This window comes from Saccostrea echinata, unplaced genomic scaffold, assembly GCF_033153115.1.
Source record: "Saccostrea echinata isolate AGI-Se365-2 ecotype Australia unplaced genomic scaffold, CSIRO_AGI_Sech_v1 ptg000005l, whole genome shotgun sequence".
Lineage (NCBI taxonomy): Eukaryota > Metazoa > Mollusca > Bivalvia > Ostreida > Ostreidae > Saccostrea > Saccostrea echinata.
This window is the reverse complement of record NW_026889754.1, coordinates 1,084,231-1,099,423: the sequence shown is the minus strand read 5'-3', so window position 1 is coordinate 1,099,423 and position 15,193 is coordinate 1,084,231. Positions and strand designations below refer to the sequence as shown.

Genomic DNA, 15,193 nt, shown 5'->3' with positions numbered 1-15,193 from the left:
AACTCTGTGACAAAGACTTTTCCGACATAGGTTCTACCTTAAAAGATAAACGCTATTAAATGGAATGAAACTAATATGAAGCATTTAAAACAAAGCATTGATGGATCTGGTTCGCAAGAATCACCTTGCATTTAACACATTTATTACCAAAAATGTGTCAAAACTTTGAAAAGCACTTGGAGTAAGTTCATCAGACTCTGATGACAATTAAATGATGTACAATGTATACAATCATGTTTTATTTTGGCTACAATTGCATAGTAAAAAAGTTTTAAATGTCCCATATATAAGCATGCAAGTGTAATTAGGGCCCCGCTCTGCGGGCGCCCTATAGTGATCAGTCTGTCTGTCCGTCCGTCTGTCCGTCCGAGATCTCTTGTCCGGAGTATATCTTCTCTCTCCTTGGCCCAATCTGGCTCATACTTCACCCACAGAGTGTCTTTGGGTAAAGGGTGTGCAGTGACCCTGAACCATGTTTCTAGGTCTAAGGTCAAGGTCATAGCAGAATTATATGAAAAATCCTTGTCCGGAGCATATCTTCTCTCCTCCTGGTCCAATGTGACTCGTACTTCACTCACAGAGTGCCACTGGTCAATGGATGTGTAGTGACCTTGAACAAAGTTTCTAGGTCAAGGTCAAAAATAGCCTCTCTGTTTAAATTCTTGTCTGGAGCATATCTTCTCTCTCCTTGGCCCAATCTGGCTCATACTTCACCCACAGAGTGTCTTTGGGTAAAGGGCATGCAGTGACCTTAAGCCATGTTTCTAGGTCTAAGGTCAAGGTCATAGCAGAATTATATGAAAAATCCTTGTCCGGAGCACTGGTCAATGGATGCGCAGTGACCTTGAACAAAGTTTCTAGATCAAGGGTCAAGGTCAAAAATAGCCTCTCTTTTTTAAATTCTTGTCTAGAGCATATCTTCTCTCTCCTTGGCCCAATCTGGCTCATAGTTCACCCACAGAGTGTCTTTGGGTAAAGGGCATGCAGTGACCTTGAGCCATGTTTCTAGGTCTAAGGTCAAGGTCATAGCAGAATTATATGAAAAATCCTTGTCTGGAGCATATCTTCTCTCCTCTTGGTCCAATGTGGCTCATACTTCACTCACAGAGTGCCACTGGTCAATGGATGTGCAGTGACCTTGAACAAAGTTTCTAGATCAAGGGTCAAGGTCAAAAATAGCCTATCTGTTTAAATTCTTGTTCAGAGCATATCTTCTCTCTCCTTGGCCCAATCTGGCTCATACTTCATGCACAGAGTGCCTTCAGGTAAAGAGTGTGTAGTGACCTTGAAACATGTTTCTAGGTCTAAGGCCAAGGTCATAGTCTACTTCCAACTACCATATATCCAATTAATCTCATCTCTCAAGGAAATAATTTTCAAAATTTTTCAGATCCACTTTTTTTGTTGTCTATGGCGGGTGTGACCGGTCGGCAGAGGATGCTCACTCCTCCATGGCACCTGATCCCACCTCTGATGTTTTGGAGGTCAGTGATTGCTCTGTTGCTATTTTGTATTGTTTAAAGGACTTTTTAGCTTGAATACTGTTCGTTATCTCCATATATAATCTCACTAATCCCTTTTTTAATTGTCTTTCCCTAAATTTTAGTTTAAGATGCTTTATATTTCCTTGATCCATTGGTTGTGATTTTGTTGTATTTTCTGGAAAAATCATGAGAAACAATACAAAGAGACCACTTACGATGTGAATATATATAAATAAAATATGAATAAAGATAAATAAAAAATAAATAAAAATAAATGTATGATTTCAGCCAAATTTCCATAATTGTTGATGTCATCTAGGCTTTCTTATTAAATCTAGTAACTTCTCAACCCCTGCCCTCGTAGCATCACTTTTGACATCCCTTCTCTCAACTCTGGGTTCTATACAAAATCTTGTGCCTTTTGTAAATGAAAGACAAACAACCATTCAAAGCTTGAACATTATCTAAATCCACGGCACATTTTTGTGTTTTTTCTTATAATGGGGGTCTGGCACGGGAGACGGCATCCTGGAACCATCGCCAAGTTAATTCATTGATTTCTTCATAATTAGTTTTGTTCTTTCGCCAAGCGTCCGGCAGTAGAAGTGAAAGTCACGGGTCTTTGGGATGAGACTATAAAAACCGAGGCCCCGTGTCACGATAGGCATCGGCACGATAAAGAACCCTCACTGCTCAATGGCCCTGAGTGCCGAGTATAGGTCTCAATTTGAAGCCCTACACCAATATATGGTGACGTCTGTAAATGAGTTAAAAATTCTCGAATGGGACGTAAAACAACATATAATCAATCAAAGATTACCAGTTTTGTGTTACTGTTACTGATCTCTAGAAGCAATGTCACTAAGATTTCAGTTTTACGTTTAAAAAAAAACGTTATTTGTATTTCTTCAATACCTAACAACAGCACGGACACTTAAACCTGATTACGAAAATTTAAATGCCTCGTACTGTTCGCTGAGTGTAAGGGTTTTCCAACCATCTTTTTAAGGCATTCTATTTAATTGAAATGAGTATTCTTGCTTACAGTTCTTAAACAACTCTTTTGAAATTACCTGGTAGTGTTGTTCAATAATTTATTTCCTTACCCAACCATTTAAATTGATATTAGTCCGATTAAATTCTCTGGATCTCGCCATGGCTCAATTATGCGTGTACATTAGTAGCAAAACATTTGGAAATCACCTGACTTGGCAACAATTAGGGTCATCTGCCAAAATGTTAGCTATAGACATGGTAAAATGGCGATTTTACGTGGAATTTGATGCCGCTAACGGCGACACATACAGAAGCGCATAATAGGATTTTTCATCGCGAGGAAAGAAAATGACCGCATGCATCAGGTGACGGATAAAGGTGTCCGCTTTGCGAAGTTTGACTGTATATTTTTTGCAATATATTTATTTAGTATAACCCTTTCCCTGTATAGGGGAGATATTGTTTTTATTGCTTCGTTAATTTTCTTCTGATGCATATACAAGATTTACTCTTTTAAGAATAAAGAAAAAGACATCGATGTGTCATACAAGACTACAATCAAGTTTAAGGATTTTCAGACGAAACAATTGGATATGACAAAGCAAATTCATACAATTGTGGTCCCCCGATTTCGGTGTACTTGTGGCTAAAATGCAATTATTAATGAAATTTAGTAACTGTCTTGTTTGTCTTAGCAACGTATAAAAAACCCATAAATTATTGAATTAATAACAGCTATGGAAAGATTAAAGCTTCTCATAACTGCATCATTCTTAAAGATCGAAGTCGTGAGGTCAAATATCAAAATACAATCCAAGAGATCTTATCACATGTAATGCACATTTAAAAAAAAATTGTGAAAGCCTCATCTCTTCTGGCGTAAAAGTTATGGCCAAAGTTAAAATTTTTAATGAATTGGTCAAAATTCTAGGTCAGGGTTATGAAGTCAAAAGCAAGGGGTCCAGGGGCCACATCGCTCACCTGGGCACTCTGGCTAGGGAAAAGCAGAAATCAGTTCAGTCTTGAAAAGTTTAAATATAAAAGTGGTGGGGGGGGGGGGGCGGTTTGATTTGAACTAACTTGAATCTATACTTCATAGGAATGCTTTTGAATTAATATGACAAGTAATGGCTTTGCTGATCTTAGGAAGAAAATTTTTATTGATAAATCCTTTGCATTCCTTTGTATAACCATTATCCCCTGCTATGGCCCCTCTATTCTCCTGGGGGTCATGATTTGAACAAATTTGAATCTGCATTACCTGAGGATTCCATTCAAATATGACCAATCATGGCTTTGCTGTTCTTGAGAAGAAGATTTTTAAAGATTTTTCTTATATATTCCAATATAAAACTTTGATCCCGCATTGTGGCCCCACCCTACCCCGGGATCATGATTTTAACACATTTGAATCTACACTACCTTAGGATGCTTAGTAGTATAAGCAGCCTAGATAGGCGGGTCAACTGAGTGCACTTTTGGGCCCTGGGGGGATGGGTGGGTCAACTCAGTGCACCCCCGGGGTCAAGGTCAGAGATCTGGAAAAACCCGCACGCGCTCAGCACCTTCTGAGATCTGGAAATTCATGAGATGTGAGATCTGGAAAAACCCGCACGCGCTCAGAGCATTCTTACCTGCACGTTCTCAGCACTCACCTGGAAAAAACCTAGCCATTATGACGTCATACACTGTATAAGTATTGCATGTGTCTGACTTGAAGCTCATTCTGTTGTCATTTCCATCAACTGTCGACATGGATTCTGCTATGAAAAAACTGTTACATGCCCAACAACTGATGAGATGGAGAAGACGGGCGAAAGAGTTAGAAAGAATTATTTACAACAATAAACACAGAGAATTAGCGCTCAGAAAAAGAAATGCGAGAATATTAGAGAGAATGCAGAGAGCCCAGCCCCAACAAGAACAACAAAGGACTGTGTCGGATGAAGAACCACACTCACTACCTCATTCACCACCCCAGAAGCCAAAGGCCATTTCTCAATATTATCAAGTGAGACTGAATCAAGCCAAGCATTACAGAAAATTTAAAGCTAAAGAAGATGTTTACAGTGTGAATTTAAAGGAATTTCCAGAGGAGGAAAACAGAGGATTTGTTCGGCGATTATTTAGAGACATGCTGCAAAATGTCAAATATCAAATGCAGTGTAATCCTAACGATTACCTACGCCTGAACATACGCCATCCTTCTCTGGATTCCGACATTTGGTACGAGTTTACGCAATGTAAACATTTAAACGAGGACGTCATTTTAGACAAAATAGAAGCCGTGCAACAATCCAAGAAAGATTTTAAACTGGGAGACGGGGCCATGGAATTTGACATGTTTCGGGTCAAGTATCCAGAAGGGAGTGGTGGAGACAAAACCAAACACCTGATGGTGAATAAGGAGAGTTTTAAGAAGGGAAAAAGAAGTATCGTTCAGATCGACAATCCCTGGGATAAGTTTTGTTTAGCTCGAGCCATCGTAGTCACCCGGTTACACAGTCAAAAACCGGAAAATCAAGAGAATTTAGTTGAATGGGAAAAACGATGGCTACGTATGCGGAAAGGAGATGTAAGAGCTAATGACCAGAAAAATGAAGCTATAGCTCTCATGGAACAAGCCGGGTGTGATATCCATCTGCCTTGTGGACCCGAAGAATGGGGGAAATTACAACAAGTGTTAGTCCCTCGCTATCGATTGAAAATATTCCAGTTCAAGTCCACCTCCTCTAAACTCAGTTTAGAGCCCGTTTACAAAGGCTACGGAGAGGGAACTTGTTTGAATGTCCTGTTAAACGACCATCATTACGATGTCATCATATCTATGACTGGTGTGACGGGCAATCAATACTATTGTGATCATTGCGACGTGGGGTACAGGAACATCACAGAGCATCGTACCCAGTGTCCTCACCGATGTTCCTTTTGTTTAACTGACACTCCCTGCCCTCCAGACGGGAGCCGCATTCAATGTAGCCAGTGCCAGGGATTTTTTCAGAGTAGGACTTGCTACGTAAATCATCTGCAACCTCACAGTAACAATACGGCCACCACGGTATGCAGTTTAATGGGACGATGTAGGCACTGTCAGAAATGGATGCCTAAAAAGTTACTCCCTCATCATCATTGCGGAGGACAGAAACAATGTAAGATCTGTAAGAAAACCGTAGACACGGATCATCAGTGCTACGTTCAACTCAAGCATGAGAAAAAGAAAAAGAAGGACAAAGAGACCTTACAGTTCTACATCTATTTCGATTTCGAATGTACGCAGGAAACCGGCATCCACGTCCCTAACCTGTGTGTGGCACACCGCGTATGTCAACATTGCGGTCACTTACCCATAGAAGATCCCTGTCCTCACTGTCGACACATGGGACCCCGTCAACACGTGTTCCGAGGGCCAGAGACCTTAAGGCAGTTCATGGACTGGTTATTACAACCCACTACAGGAAATAAGAAATACGCTTTATTACACGACGAGGCCATCATCATCGCCCACAATTTCAAAGGATACGACGGACAGTTCATTTTAAATTACCTGGTTCATTCCGCCTGCTTGAAACCTACCGTCATCATGAACGGCAGTAAAATCTTATCCATGCAAATCTGCGGACTGAAATTCATCGATTCCTATAATTTTTTACCTTTTGCACTGTCCAAGATGCCCTCTGCTTTCGGATTCACCGAAGTGAAGAAAGGATATTTTCCACACTTTTTTAATACGGAACACAACCAGAATTACGTGGGGCCTTATCCACCGGGAGCTTACTACAATCCGGACGACATGTCTATAAGTGGACGACAGGCTTTTTACCAATGGTACGAACAACAAGCCGGAAAAGTGTTTGATTTCCAGAAGGAATTTTTAGAGTACTGTGTCTCGGACGTCGATATTTTACGACGATGTTGTGCTCAGTTTAGAGCCACCCTCAAGAGCTTGGTCCATGTAGACCCCTTCCAGGAATCCATCACTTTTGCCAGTGCCGCCAATTTAGCTTACCGTCGAGGATTCATGCCCAAAGAGACCATTGCCATCATTCCCAACCTGGGGTATCAGCCTGCGCGTCGATATTCCGCCAAAGCCTGCCGGTGGTTAAGCTGGATGAGTCAACAGAGCGGATCTAACATCCAACATGCTAGAGACGGGGGAGAAGTCAAGATCGGAAGTTATACCGTCGATGGATACCAAGAAGCCAATCACAACGTCTACGAATTTTACGGATGCTATTGGCACGGATGCCCTACCTGCTATCCGAATTTACAGACCGAAAGTCATCCTCACCGGACCCAATTTACCTATGAACAATTACACGAGGAAACTTTAAGGAGTTCTGTTTTAGAGTAAATGGGGTACTCCCTCCGTAGCATCTGGGAGCACGAATTCAATCAACAGATACAAAGAGAGGTAACTCTACAGAATTATGTACGAGACCTGGACATTCCAGATCCTTTGAACCCCCGAGAAGCCCTGTACGGAGGTCAGACTAATGCCACTAAATTATATTGTGAGGAGGGGGGCATGAGATACGTGGACGTCTGTTCCTTATACCCTTACGTATTAAAACACAGACTTTTCCCCCTAGGCCATCCTCAGATCATAACAGACCAATTCCAGGACGTGAGAACTTATTTCGGCCTCATTCACTGTCGGGTCTTACCACCCCGAGGCCTCTATCACCCCGTTTTACCTTATCGCACGGGAGGCAAGTTATTATTTCCCTTATGTCGAACGTGTGCGGAACGACAGGACTCTACCTCTAAACATCGATGTCAACACGCAGACCAGGAACGCAGTCTTACGGGTACCTGGGTGACTACAGAATTACATAAAGCCCTGGACATGGGATATACCTTAGAGCGGATTTACGAAGTTTGGCATTTTTCACAAAGCAGTCGAGATTTATTCAGATCTTACATCGATACCTTCTTAAAGATAAAACAGGAAGCTTCTGGATTCTCACCTGATTGTCAGACGGAGGAACAGAAACTAGATTACATTCGTAAAGTCTTAGACAGAGAAGGGATCAGGATGGACCTGTTAAGTATAGAAAAAAATCCGGTGCGAAGAACGATAGCCAAACTCTTTTTAAATTGCTTGTGGGGAAAATTCGCTCAACGCCTGTTATTACCTAAAACTCGATACTTGACCGAAGAAGAGGAATTACAACAACTCTTACAAGATTCGACCATTGACATCAAAGGGATAGAACTCTTAGAAAATAAAGAGCAGGCTGAATCGGACATGATGCTGGTCAATTATCAAGAGAAACAGGAATTTGTGGAAGAGTGTCCCTTCGGAAACGTGGTACTGGCCTGTTTCACTACAGCCCATGCCCGATTACACCTTTACGAGACTTTACAACCTTTGGGAGATCGGGTCCTTTATTTCGACACGGACAGTATCATATACCAACATAAGGAGGGACAATTTAATCCTACCCTTGGCAACAGTTTAGGAGAATGGACAGACGAATTAGACGGGGACCACATTATCAAATTCATGTCAGGAGGCCCCAAAAATTATGCTTATCTCACAGCCAAGGGAAAATCCATGTGTAAAGTCAAAGGATTGACTCTCAATTATCGGGCCTCTCAGATCGTGTCACCAGAGACTTTAGAAAAAATGCTCCAGAAAGAAATTGATGAAATCCAAGTCTCGTATCCCTACAAAATACAGAGGACTCGTCAACATGAAGTCAAGACAATACCTTTAGAAAAACAATATAGAATTGTCTATGATAAGAGACAATTGATCGAAGATTATAACACTTTACCTTATGGTTATTAAAAAAAAAACTGTATTTTAAATGTGTTGTTATTTTATGGGGAAAACCCCCAAAAATGAGGGGTTATAAAAAGGGGGGGGGGGAATAATATAACACTTCAGTCATGGCTGGTGTTGATAAGGAGCCAGGCTACCTTCCTGTTTACCCTAAATATGCTCTGCTCTTAAAGAGAGAAGCTATCTTTGATGATGATGGATGGCCCGAGTCTTTAAAAGGATTATTACCCAACTTACCCAAAGCCGGATTTTATTACAGAGGAGTGAGTGATAAGACCATCTGTTTTCATTGTGGTATGACTTTAAACTGCTGGGAACCTACAGACGATCCTTATGTAGAACATGCTTATTGGAACCCTAATTGTCCTTACATCAATACCTATGAAGGGCGTGAGTGGGTGATGAATGTATTCATTAACCATTTACTCCGGGTGGGATACAAACTTTCACCTGAAATTAAACCTCTACTAGACCAAACCTCTACAGAGATTCAGGCAACAGGAAAATGTCACATTTGTTTAGAGGGAGAATTACAAATGGCTTTACTCCCTTGTGGACACGTATGTTGCTGTTCATTATGTGCTCCCACCTTCCGGTATTGCCCCATCTGTCGAGCCGATGTGAAGAGAACCCAACGTATATTTCTGTGTTGACTATCAATAAAAAGGATTGAAACCCTATTTTTCTCTTCATTTGTCATCATGCAACCTGAGGAGACACTCCCGTCTTTTCAATTGAAACACGAATTTACCATGGTGGTAGCAGGACCTTCTAAATCGGGGAAAACCGAATTTGTCAAGAAATTAGTGGAAAATTTACATTGGATTACCCCCATGCCACAAAAAATTGTCTGGTGTTATCGGGAATGGCAACCTGCTTACACTTCTTTAACAGATCGGGTCTCCTTCATTCGAAATATTCCAGAAGACGATGAGAAATTAGTGGCCAATTTAACTATTCCTCACTTACTCATTTTTGACGACATGATGGGAGGAAAAGCCATCGAATCGATCGTGGATTGGTTTACCCGTAAAGCGCATCATCGGAATACCAGTGTGATTTACATCACTCAGAACTTATTTGATCGGGCACCACAGCATCGCACCATTAGTTTGAATGCTCATTATTTAGTGTTGTTTAAAAATCCCAGAGACAAATCTCAAATCAGTATCTTGAGTCGACAGTTAGCCTTACCACATTTGTTGAACGATCTCAAGGCAAAATTACCCAAACCTCCGGAATTTCAATCAACTATCAGTTTAGGTCAGGAATTGGACGAGATTACAAGACGTGAAGATTTAACCCCAGAAGAAAAAGTCGCTTTATATGGCCAGGAACTTCATCGATATAGGAATTATTTACAACAAGCTAGACAGGAACCTATTTCTAAACCGAAAATTCCAGCAGCAGCAGCTCCAGCAGCAGGAGCAGCTCCAGCCCCAGCAGCATCACCAGCAGCCCCAGCTGAGATTGAAGACGAAATCCTTGAAACAGTGAATAAAAACATGAAAAGAAAAGCTGGATTATTATTAAATCATTTAAAGAAAACCAAGGTGTTGAGTTGGAATAAAGAAGGTGAAATTAGTTATCGAGGACAAAAAGTTCCCGATTCTAACATTGTGGATTTAGTGGCTGATAGTATGAGATCTCGTTCTCGTAAAAATCATCCGGTTCCTACAGGATTAGAACAATTTGCTCAAGCTTTAAAAGAGACGCGTACTCCTCTGGAATACGTGAGCAATGAAAACCTTATAAAAGCCATGCAGAGACCTGGAAAAATCAGTACTCCTAAAAGTATCTTCAGTGATAGTGAGGACGAGGGCGATAGTGGATTTAAAGATGCTTCTTCATTTTTGACCCCTATTAGTAGACCTGTAGGAGATAGAGGAATAAAAAAATCCACTCCTAGACCTCTGTTAAATTTAGCGAAGGCCATCAAAAAATCTAAATTCAATCCATATTTACCTAAAAAGAGATTAGAACAAATCGACGAAAATTGGCTTCAATTACCTAAAATATGAAAAAGAAACAAGTGGAAGACATTTTAAAAGAGATTTATTATGATCCTAAAAGAGGGTACGGAGGAATACAAGCTTTGTATCGTCAGGTCAGAAGTCTGGGACATAAGATTTCCTTAAAAAAGATACGAGAATGGTTAAAAGAGCAAGATGCGTATACCTTACATAAACCCATTCACAGAAAATTCCGGAGACAACAGACTAGAGTGACGGATATAGACGAACAATGGCAATTAGATTTAGCAGATGTGTCCAGTTTAAAGAAACACAATGACGGTTATACTCTTTTATTGTGTGCCATTGACGTCTTATCTAAATATGCCTGGGTAGTGCCTTTAAAACAGAAAACGGGAAAAGAAATGATTCGAGGATTACAAGAGATTTTTCAACAAGACGGTCGACGTCCCGTCCGCATTCAATCGGATCAAGGAAAAGAATTTACCAATCGAGAATTCTTACAAGCTTTTAAATCCATTCATTTTTTTACCACTCGTAATACGGACACTAAAGCCAGTATCGTGGAAGGATTTCAGCGTACACTCAAAGCACGCATGTGGCGTTATTTTACTCGTCATAAAACCAGACGGTATTTAGAGATCTTACCGGATTTAGTGTATGCTTACAATCACACTTATCATCGCAGTATCCAAAGAACACCAGCTCAAGTGAATCCTTCTAATGTGTTAAAAGTCTGGAAAACTTTATATGGGAAATCAAATCGGAAACAGTTTCCTAAACCTCAATTTAAAGAAGGAGATCAGGTACGCATCAGTAAAGCCAAACGCACATTTGAAAAAGGATATTTACCTAATTGGATCACAGAACTGTTTACCATTTCTAAAAGAGTTCCTGGAAGGTATCCTTACGTGTATAGAGTGCAAGATTATAACGGAGAGGAATTAGAAGGGACTTTTTACGAAAAAGAATTACAACAGATCATTAAGAAAGACGACGTGTACGAAGTGGAGGAAATCTTGCGGTATAAAAAGCGACGCGTAGGGAAAAAAATCATTCAAGAAGTCAAAGTTCGGTGGAAAGGATATCCCCCTAGTTTCGATTCATGGATTCCCCAAACGGATCTCATCAAATAACTCCTCATTGGAAATTTTGTGGAGAGAATGTTCCCCGAGAAGAAATGGTTTATTTCGCACAATTATTGATCTGTGTATCTCTCATCGTCACCAGTGTGGTCATGTTAGCTTTACACGATCCTAATAGAGAATATTGGATGGTATGTGTGAGTACTTCAGTGGGTTATATCATGCCTAGTCCTACGATGATGCATCATACACCTACCCCTAAGAAGACCACGAATGCACAGAGTTAATGTCTTTAAAAAAAAAAAAAAAAAAAAAATTAGATACACCACAGAGTATATATAAAATGGGGAAACAACAAAGATTTTTTTTCATTTCTGATCTGACTGAGGACAGAGCAACATGGAATTTTTAAGCTCAGAGTATCGTTGGAAAATGCAAGAGCATACAGGTTCCACTAAAAAAGGAGAATGGATGAAAAACAAAGAGGAATGTATCCAAGATTTCATGGATAAGAATCATGGAGAAACAGGACTCAATGATGAGTACCTGTATAAGAGATTCAAATTACCGGACCATGAATGTGCACAACTCATAGTATTATTATTAGGGTCATGGGAACCCCAGTATCAGGAATTCAAATGGAAAGTCAAATACGTTTTGGCTAACAAAACAGAGGCACCAGCAAGGACCTGGATTAAAGGAAAATGGATGGAAGAAGTCCGAGATTGTATCAAAGATTATGTAAACAAAGTGCTCAGAGAAGGATACGACATCATGGACTGTGCTTGTGAAACAGAATATTTGTACATGAGGAGAACTTTTCTATTCAAAAAGAACTATGCCAAAGTATTCCATGTTTGTTATTTTAATGTTATTGTTGTTGTGAATTAAACCTAAGAAAAAAAATTCTGGTGTTGTTGGTTTTTCCGCATGGACTAAAAATAGATATCCCAGGTATATAAATCTTAACTTTGAGTTCACTGTGCTCATTTTTTTTTCAATCATGCCTTCTGTGTGGAGAATGTCGTATTTTCTTCACCAAGAAAATAGTGCCTGTCCTCATTGCTATAGGCAGTTGAGAGAGATCAGCAGATTACCTGAGTATGACAGTGACGATGACCTTATTGGTTGGTATTGGGGATGTAATGAATGTGGAGAACGTATACCTCACTGGGAAGTAGACGATCCCCCTAGTTTGTGGTATTGTCGCTGTGATTGGTGCCTGAAATATTACCTGTGGAAATATGGGGATGATTTTATGATGCCACGTTGGGCTAAGCGCATGAGAAGAAATACCAAGATCGAAAGATGCCCCTCCTGCTGGGAAGAAAACACCCAAGGAAAATGGAAATGTCAACAGTGTATGAAATATCCCTGCTGTGAAAAGTGTTACAAGTCCATTATACGGCTTTCTTACAGAAATTGTCCCTTGTGTCGATTTGAACAATAATAATAATAATAATAAAAAAACAAAAACAAAAAACCAGGTCTTATTTTCTCAGCTGAATACATGTGATGACGTCACAATAGGCAGCTTGACGGACTTGAATCGGTGCCAAGTCTATGCCTAGGTAAAAACCTGGGTTTTTTTTTTAAATTTATTTTTAGACTTTGGAAAAACCAATAGACTTAAATAGAGTAAGAACGTGTTAAGCACGTGTGGGTTTTTCCAAAGCGACTATAAATAGTCAGATCCAAAGGTATTTAAAGCTGAGCTTTTTTGAAAAAAAAAATTTCACCACCACATTTCATCATGATTTTTATGTGGAGACTGAGGTATTTGTTTCAGGTAGAAAAGTATTACTGTCATTACTGTGATAGGGAGATGATCCATGAGCGTACATTTACGGTGTATGATTATCCCGGATGGCATCACAGAAGTTATAAAATTTGCGAGCATTGTGAAATGCCTTTTCCTCACTGGTTTGTGGATGATCCCCCTTCCATGGAGACCTGTGGATGTAGCTGGTGCGTGAAATATTTCACATGGAAGTACGGGGCAGAGAATATGGTGCCCCTATGGGTCAAAGTGACCAGAAAGAGAGCCTTAAAGAAATGCCTGACCTGCTGGGAGGAAAATACGGAGGGGAGATGGAAGTGCCAACAATGCCGACAGTATCCATGCTGTTTGAAATGTATCGAGAACTTCGTCAAGATTTGCTACAGACTTTGTCCATTATGTAGATATGAAGGAAATAAATCATAAAATCAAAAAAAACTGTTGTTGGGTTTTTCCTGAGATGCTAAAAATAGATTTGATGAAAAGGTTATATAAAGAGGTATGACCAAAAAAAAAATCATTTATTCTGAAAAAGTTCAGTGTCCAAGTCAGACGTGTTTTAAAGATGCAGTATCGTTGGTATTGTGAGAACCCCGTCACTCAGTTTATTTACATGCAAGGAGGGTGGATGAAAACTAAAGTAGGAGCGATCCTGGATTTCTTTGAAAATCATCCAGGACATTCCCCGGAAAACGTGTGGTTGGAAAAAAGAGTCAAAATCCCGCATCCTAAAGGAACTAGAGTGAGGGTGAAATTCAACCAGCATTACGAGCAATATAAATGGGTCAGTTGTACTCATCCTATGAATCGTCCGACACCGATGACCCTGGTTCTGAACGAAAGTCTCTGGTACTCCGACATAGAAGAGTGTGTGAGACATTTTTTCAAGATGAAGAAAAAAGAACTGACATTTCCAGATTATTACGACGTTAGACAGTACGTGTATTGTCGCATCCCCTTTTCCCAGATCAAAGACAATATGGAAAAGGAAGGACCTGGTGTTTTGGACAGAGTGATTGATTACAGATCAGAAGAAGAAGAAGAAAAAGTGTATTAAAAAAAAAAAATAGACTCAATAAAATTTAAAAAAAAACAAAAAACAAAAAGTGTTGTTATAAATAGAAGGGTCCTAAGTTATTTTGTCTCAGTATCTCACTGAACATGGCCGAGAGCAGTGGTTTTTACATGACTTTACCCAGTGATGGGTCCATGCAATCTTTTCCGAGTAATACGACTGCTCAGATCCAAAGGTAAACCTTATTACCACAAACAGTAGATTTAACAGATGGACAATGGGAAGTGGCTTTAGCAGAATTGATGTATCCCATTTCATTGAAAAACATCACAGAAGAGGAAACTTCCTCAGTTTTATGCTCCAAAAGTCCAAGAACCTAATGTGTTTAAATGGGATAGATTTAAAATGAAAACCATAGAGGCGATGCCATTAAGCGAATGTCCTGTACTGTTAGATTGGGACCATACTGAATTTGCTAATCTCATAACGAAAGACCAGAAGATGGAAATTAAGCGAATTCACTTTAGACCGAGGCCTTACATTCATCCCATGGCTTTAACAAGTGAAATCAGTCTTGGACTGGAAAGAACTTTGAAAAAATTATGGAAGTTTTTGGGTGATTCTAAAAAAGAGGGTGATTCTAAAAAAGAGAATGCCATGAAATAAACCTATCATGACAAATATGATAAAGTGATGTATCAGTTTACGGGGAGAGAACTTAAAAAATATCCCTTATGCATTCGTTTCCCCACAGCCTTAGCTTATAAGCTAGGAATAGAAAGTAAGAAGGTGATTCTTCAGAACAATACAGAAACCAAATGGATCAACGTTAGTTACATGGGTAACAATACCGTAGATTTATATGAAAATCTGAAATCCATGTACGTGTATTGTGACTTGATTGAACCCCAGACGGTAGGATCCAATGCCTTGAAATTATTAAGAGTGGTTCCTTGTACACTCAATCTGGAAGATAAAAAACAAGCTAAATGGGAACCCGTTAGAGCGGAATATTTGAAACTGAGTAAAAAACATTTCGATAGCATTGAGATTCATATCATGACTCCTTTAG

The 15,193-nt window shown here is 39.8% G+C and overlaps 3 protein-coding genes across 3 annotated transcripts; all 3 read left to right on the top strand.

Moving 5' to 3' along the window:
- The first annotated feature begins 6,831 nt into the window (after positions 1 to 6,831).
- LOC133179917 (uncharacterized) lies at positions 6,832 to 8,274 on the top strand. Its single transcript, XM_061314594.1, has one exon. The coding sequence runs from the start codon at positions 6,832 to 6,834 to the stop codon at positions 8,272 to 8,274; it is 1,443 nt and encodes a 480-aa protein (XP_061170578.1).
- Positions 8,275 to 8,375: 101 nt separating this feature from the next.
- LOC133179916 (baculoviral IAP repeat-containing protein 7-B-like) lies at positions 8,376 to 8,921 on the top strand. The gene has a single exon (XM_061314593.1). It carries the CDS (start codon positions 8,376 to 8,378, stop codon positions 8,919 to 8,921), a length of 546 nt encoding a protein of 181 aa, XP_061170577.1.
- A 1,916-nt stretch (positions 8,922 to 10,837) lies between these two features.
- On the top strand, positions 10,838 to 11,377 carry LOC133179915 (uncharacterized). The gene has a single exon (XM_061314592.1). The coding sequence runs from the start codon at positions 10,838 to 10,840 to the stop codon at positions 11,375 to 11,377; it is 540 nt and encodes a 179-aa protein (XP_061170576.1).
- Positions 11,378 to 15,193: the final 3,816 nt, after the last annotated feature.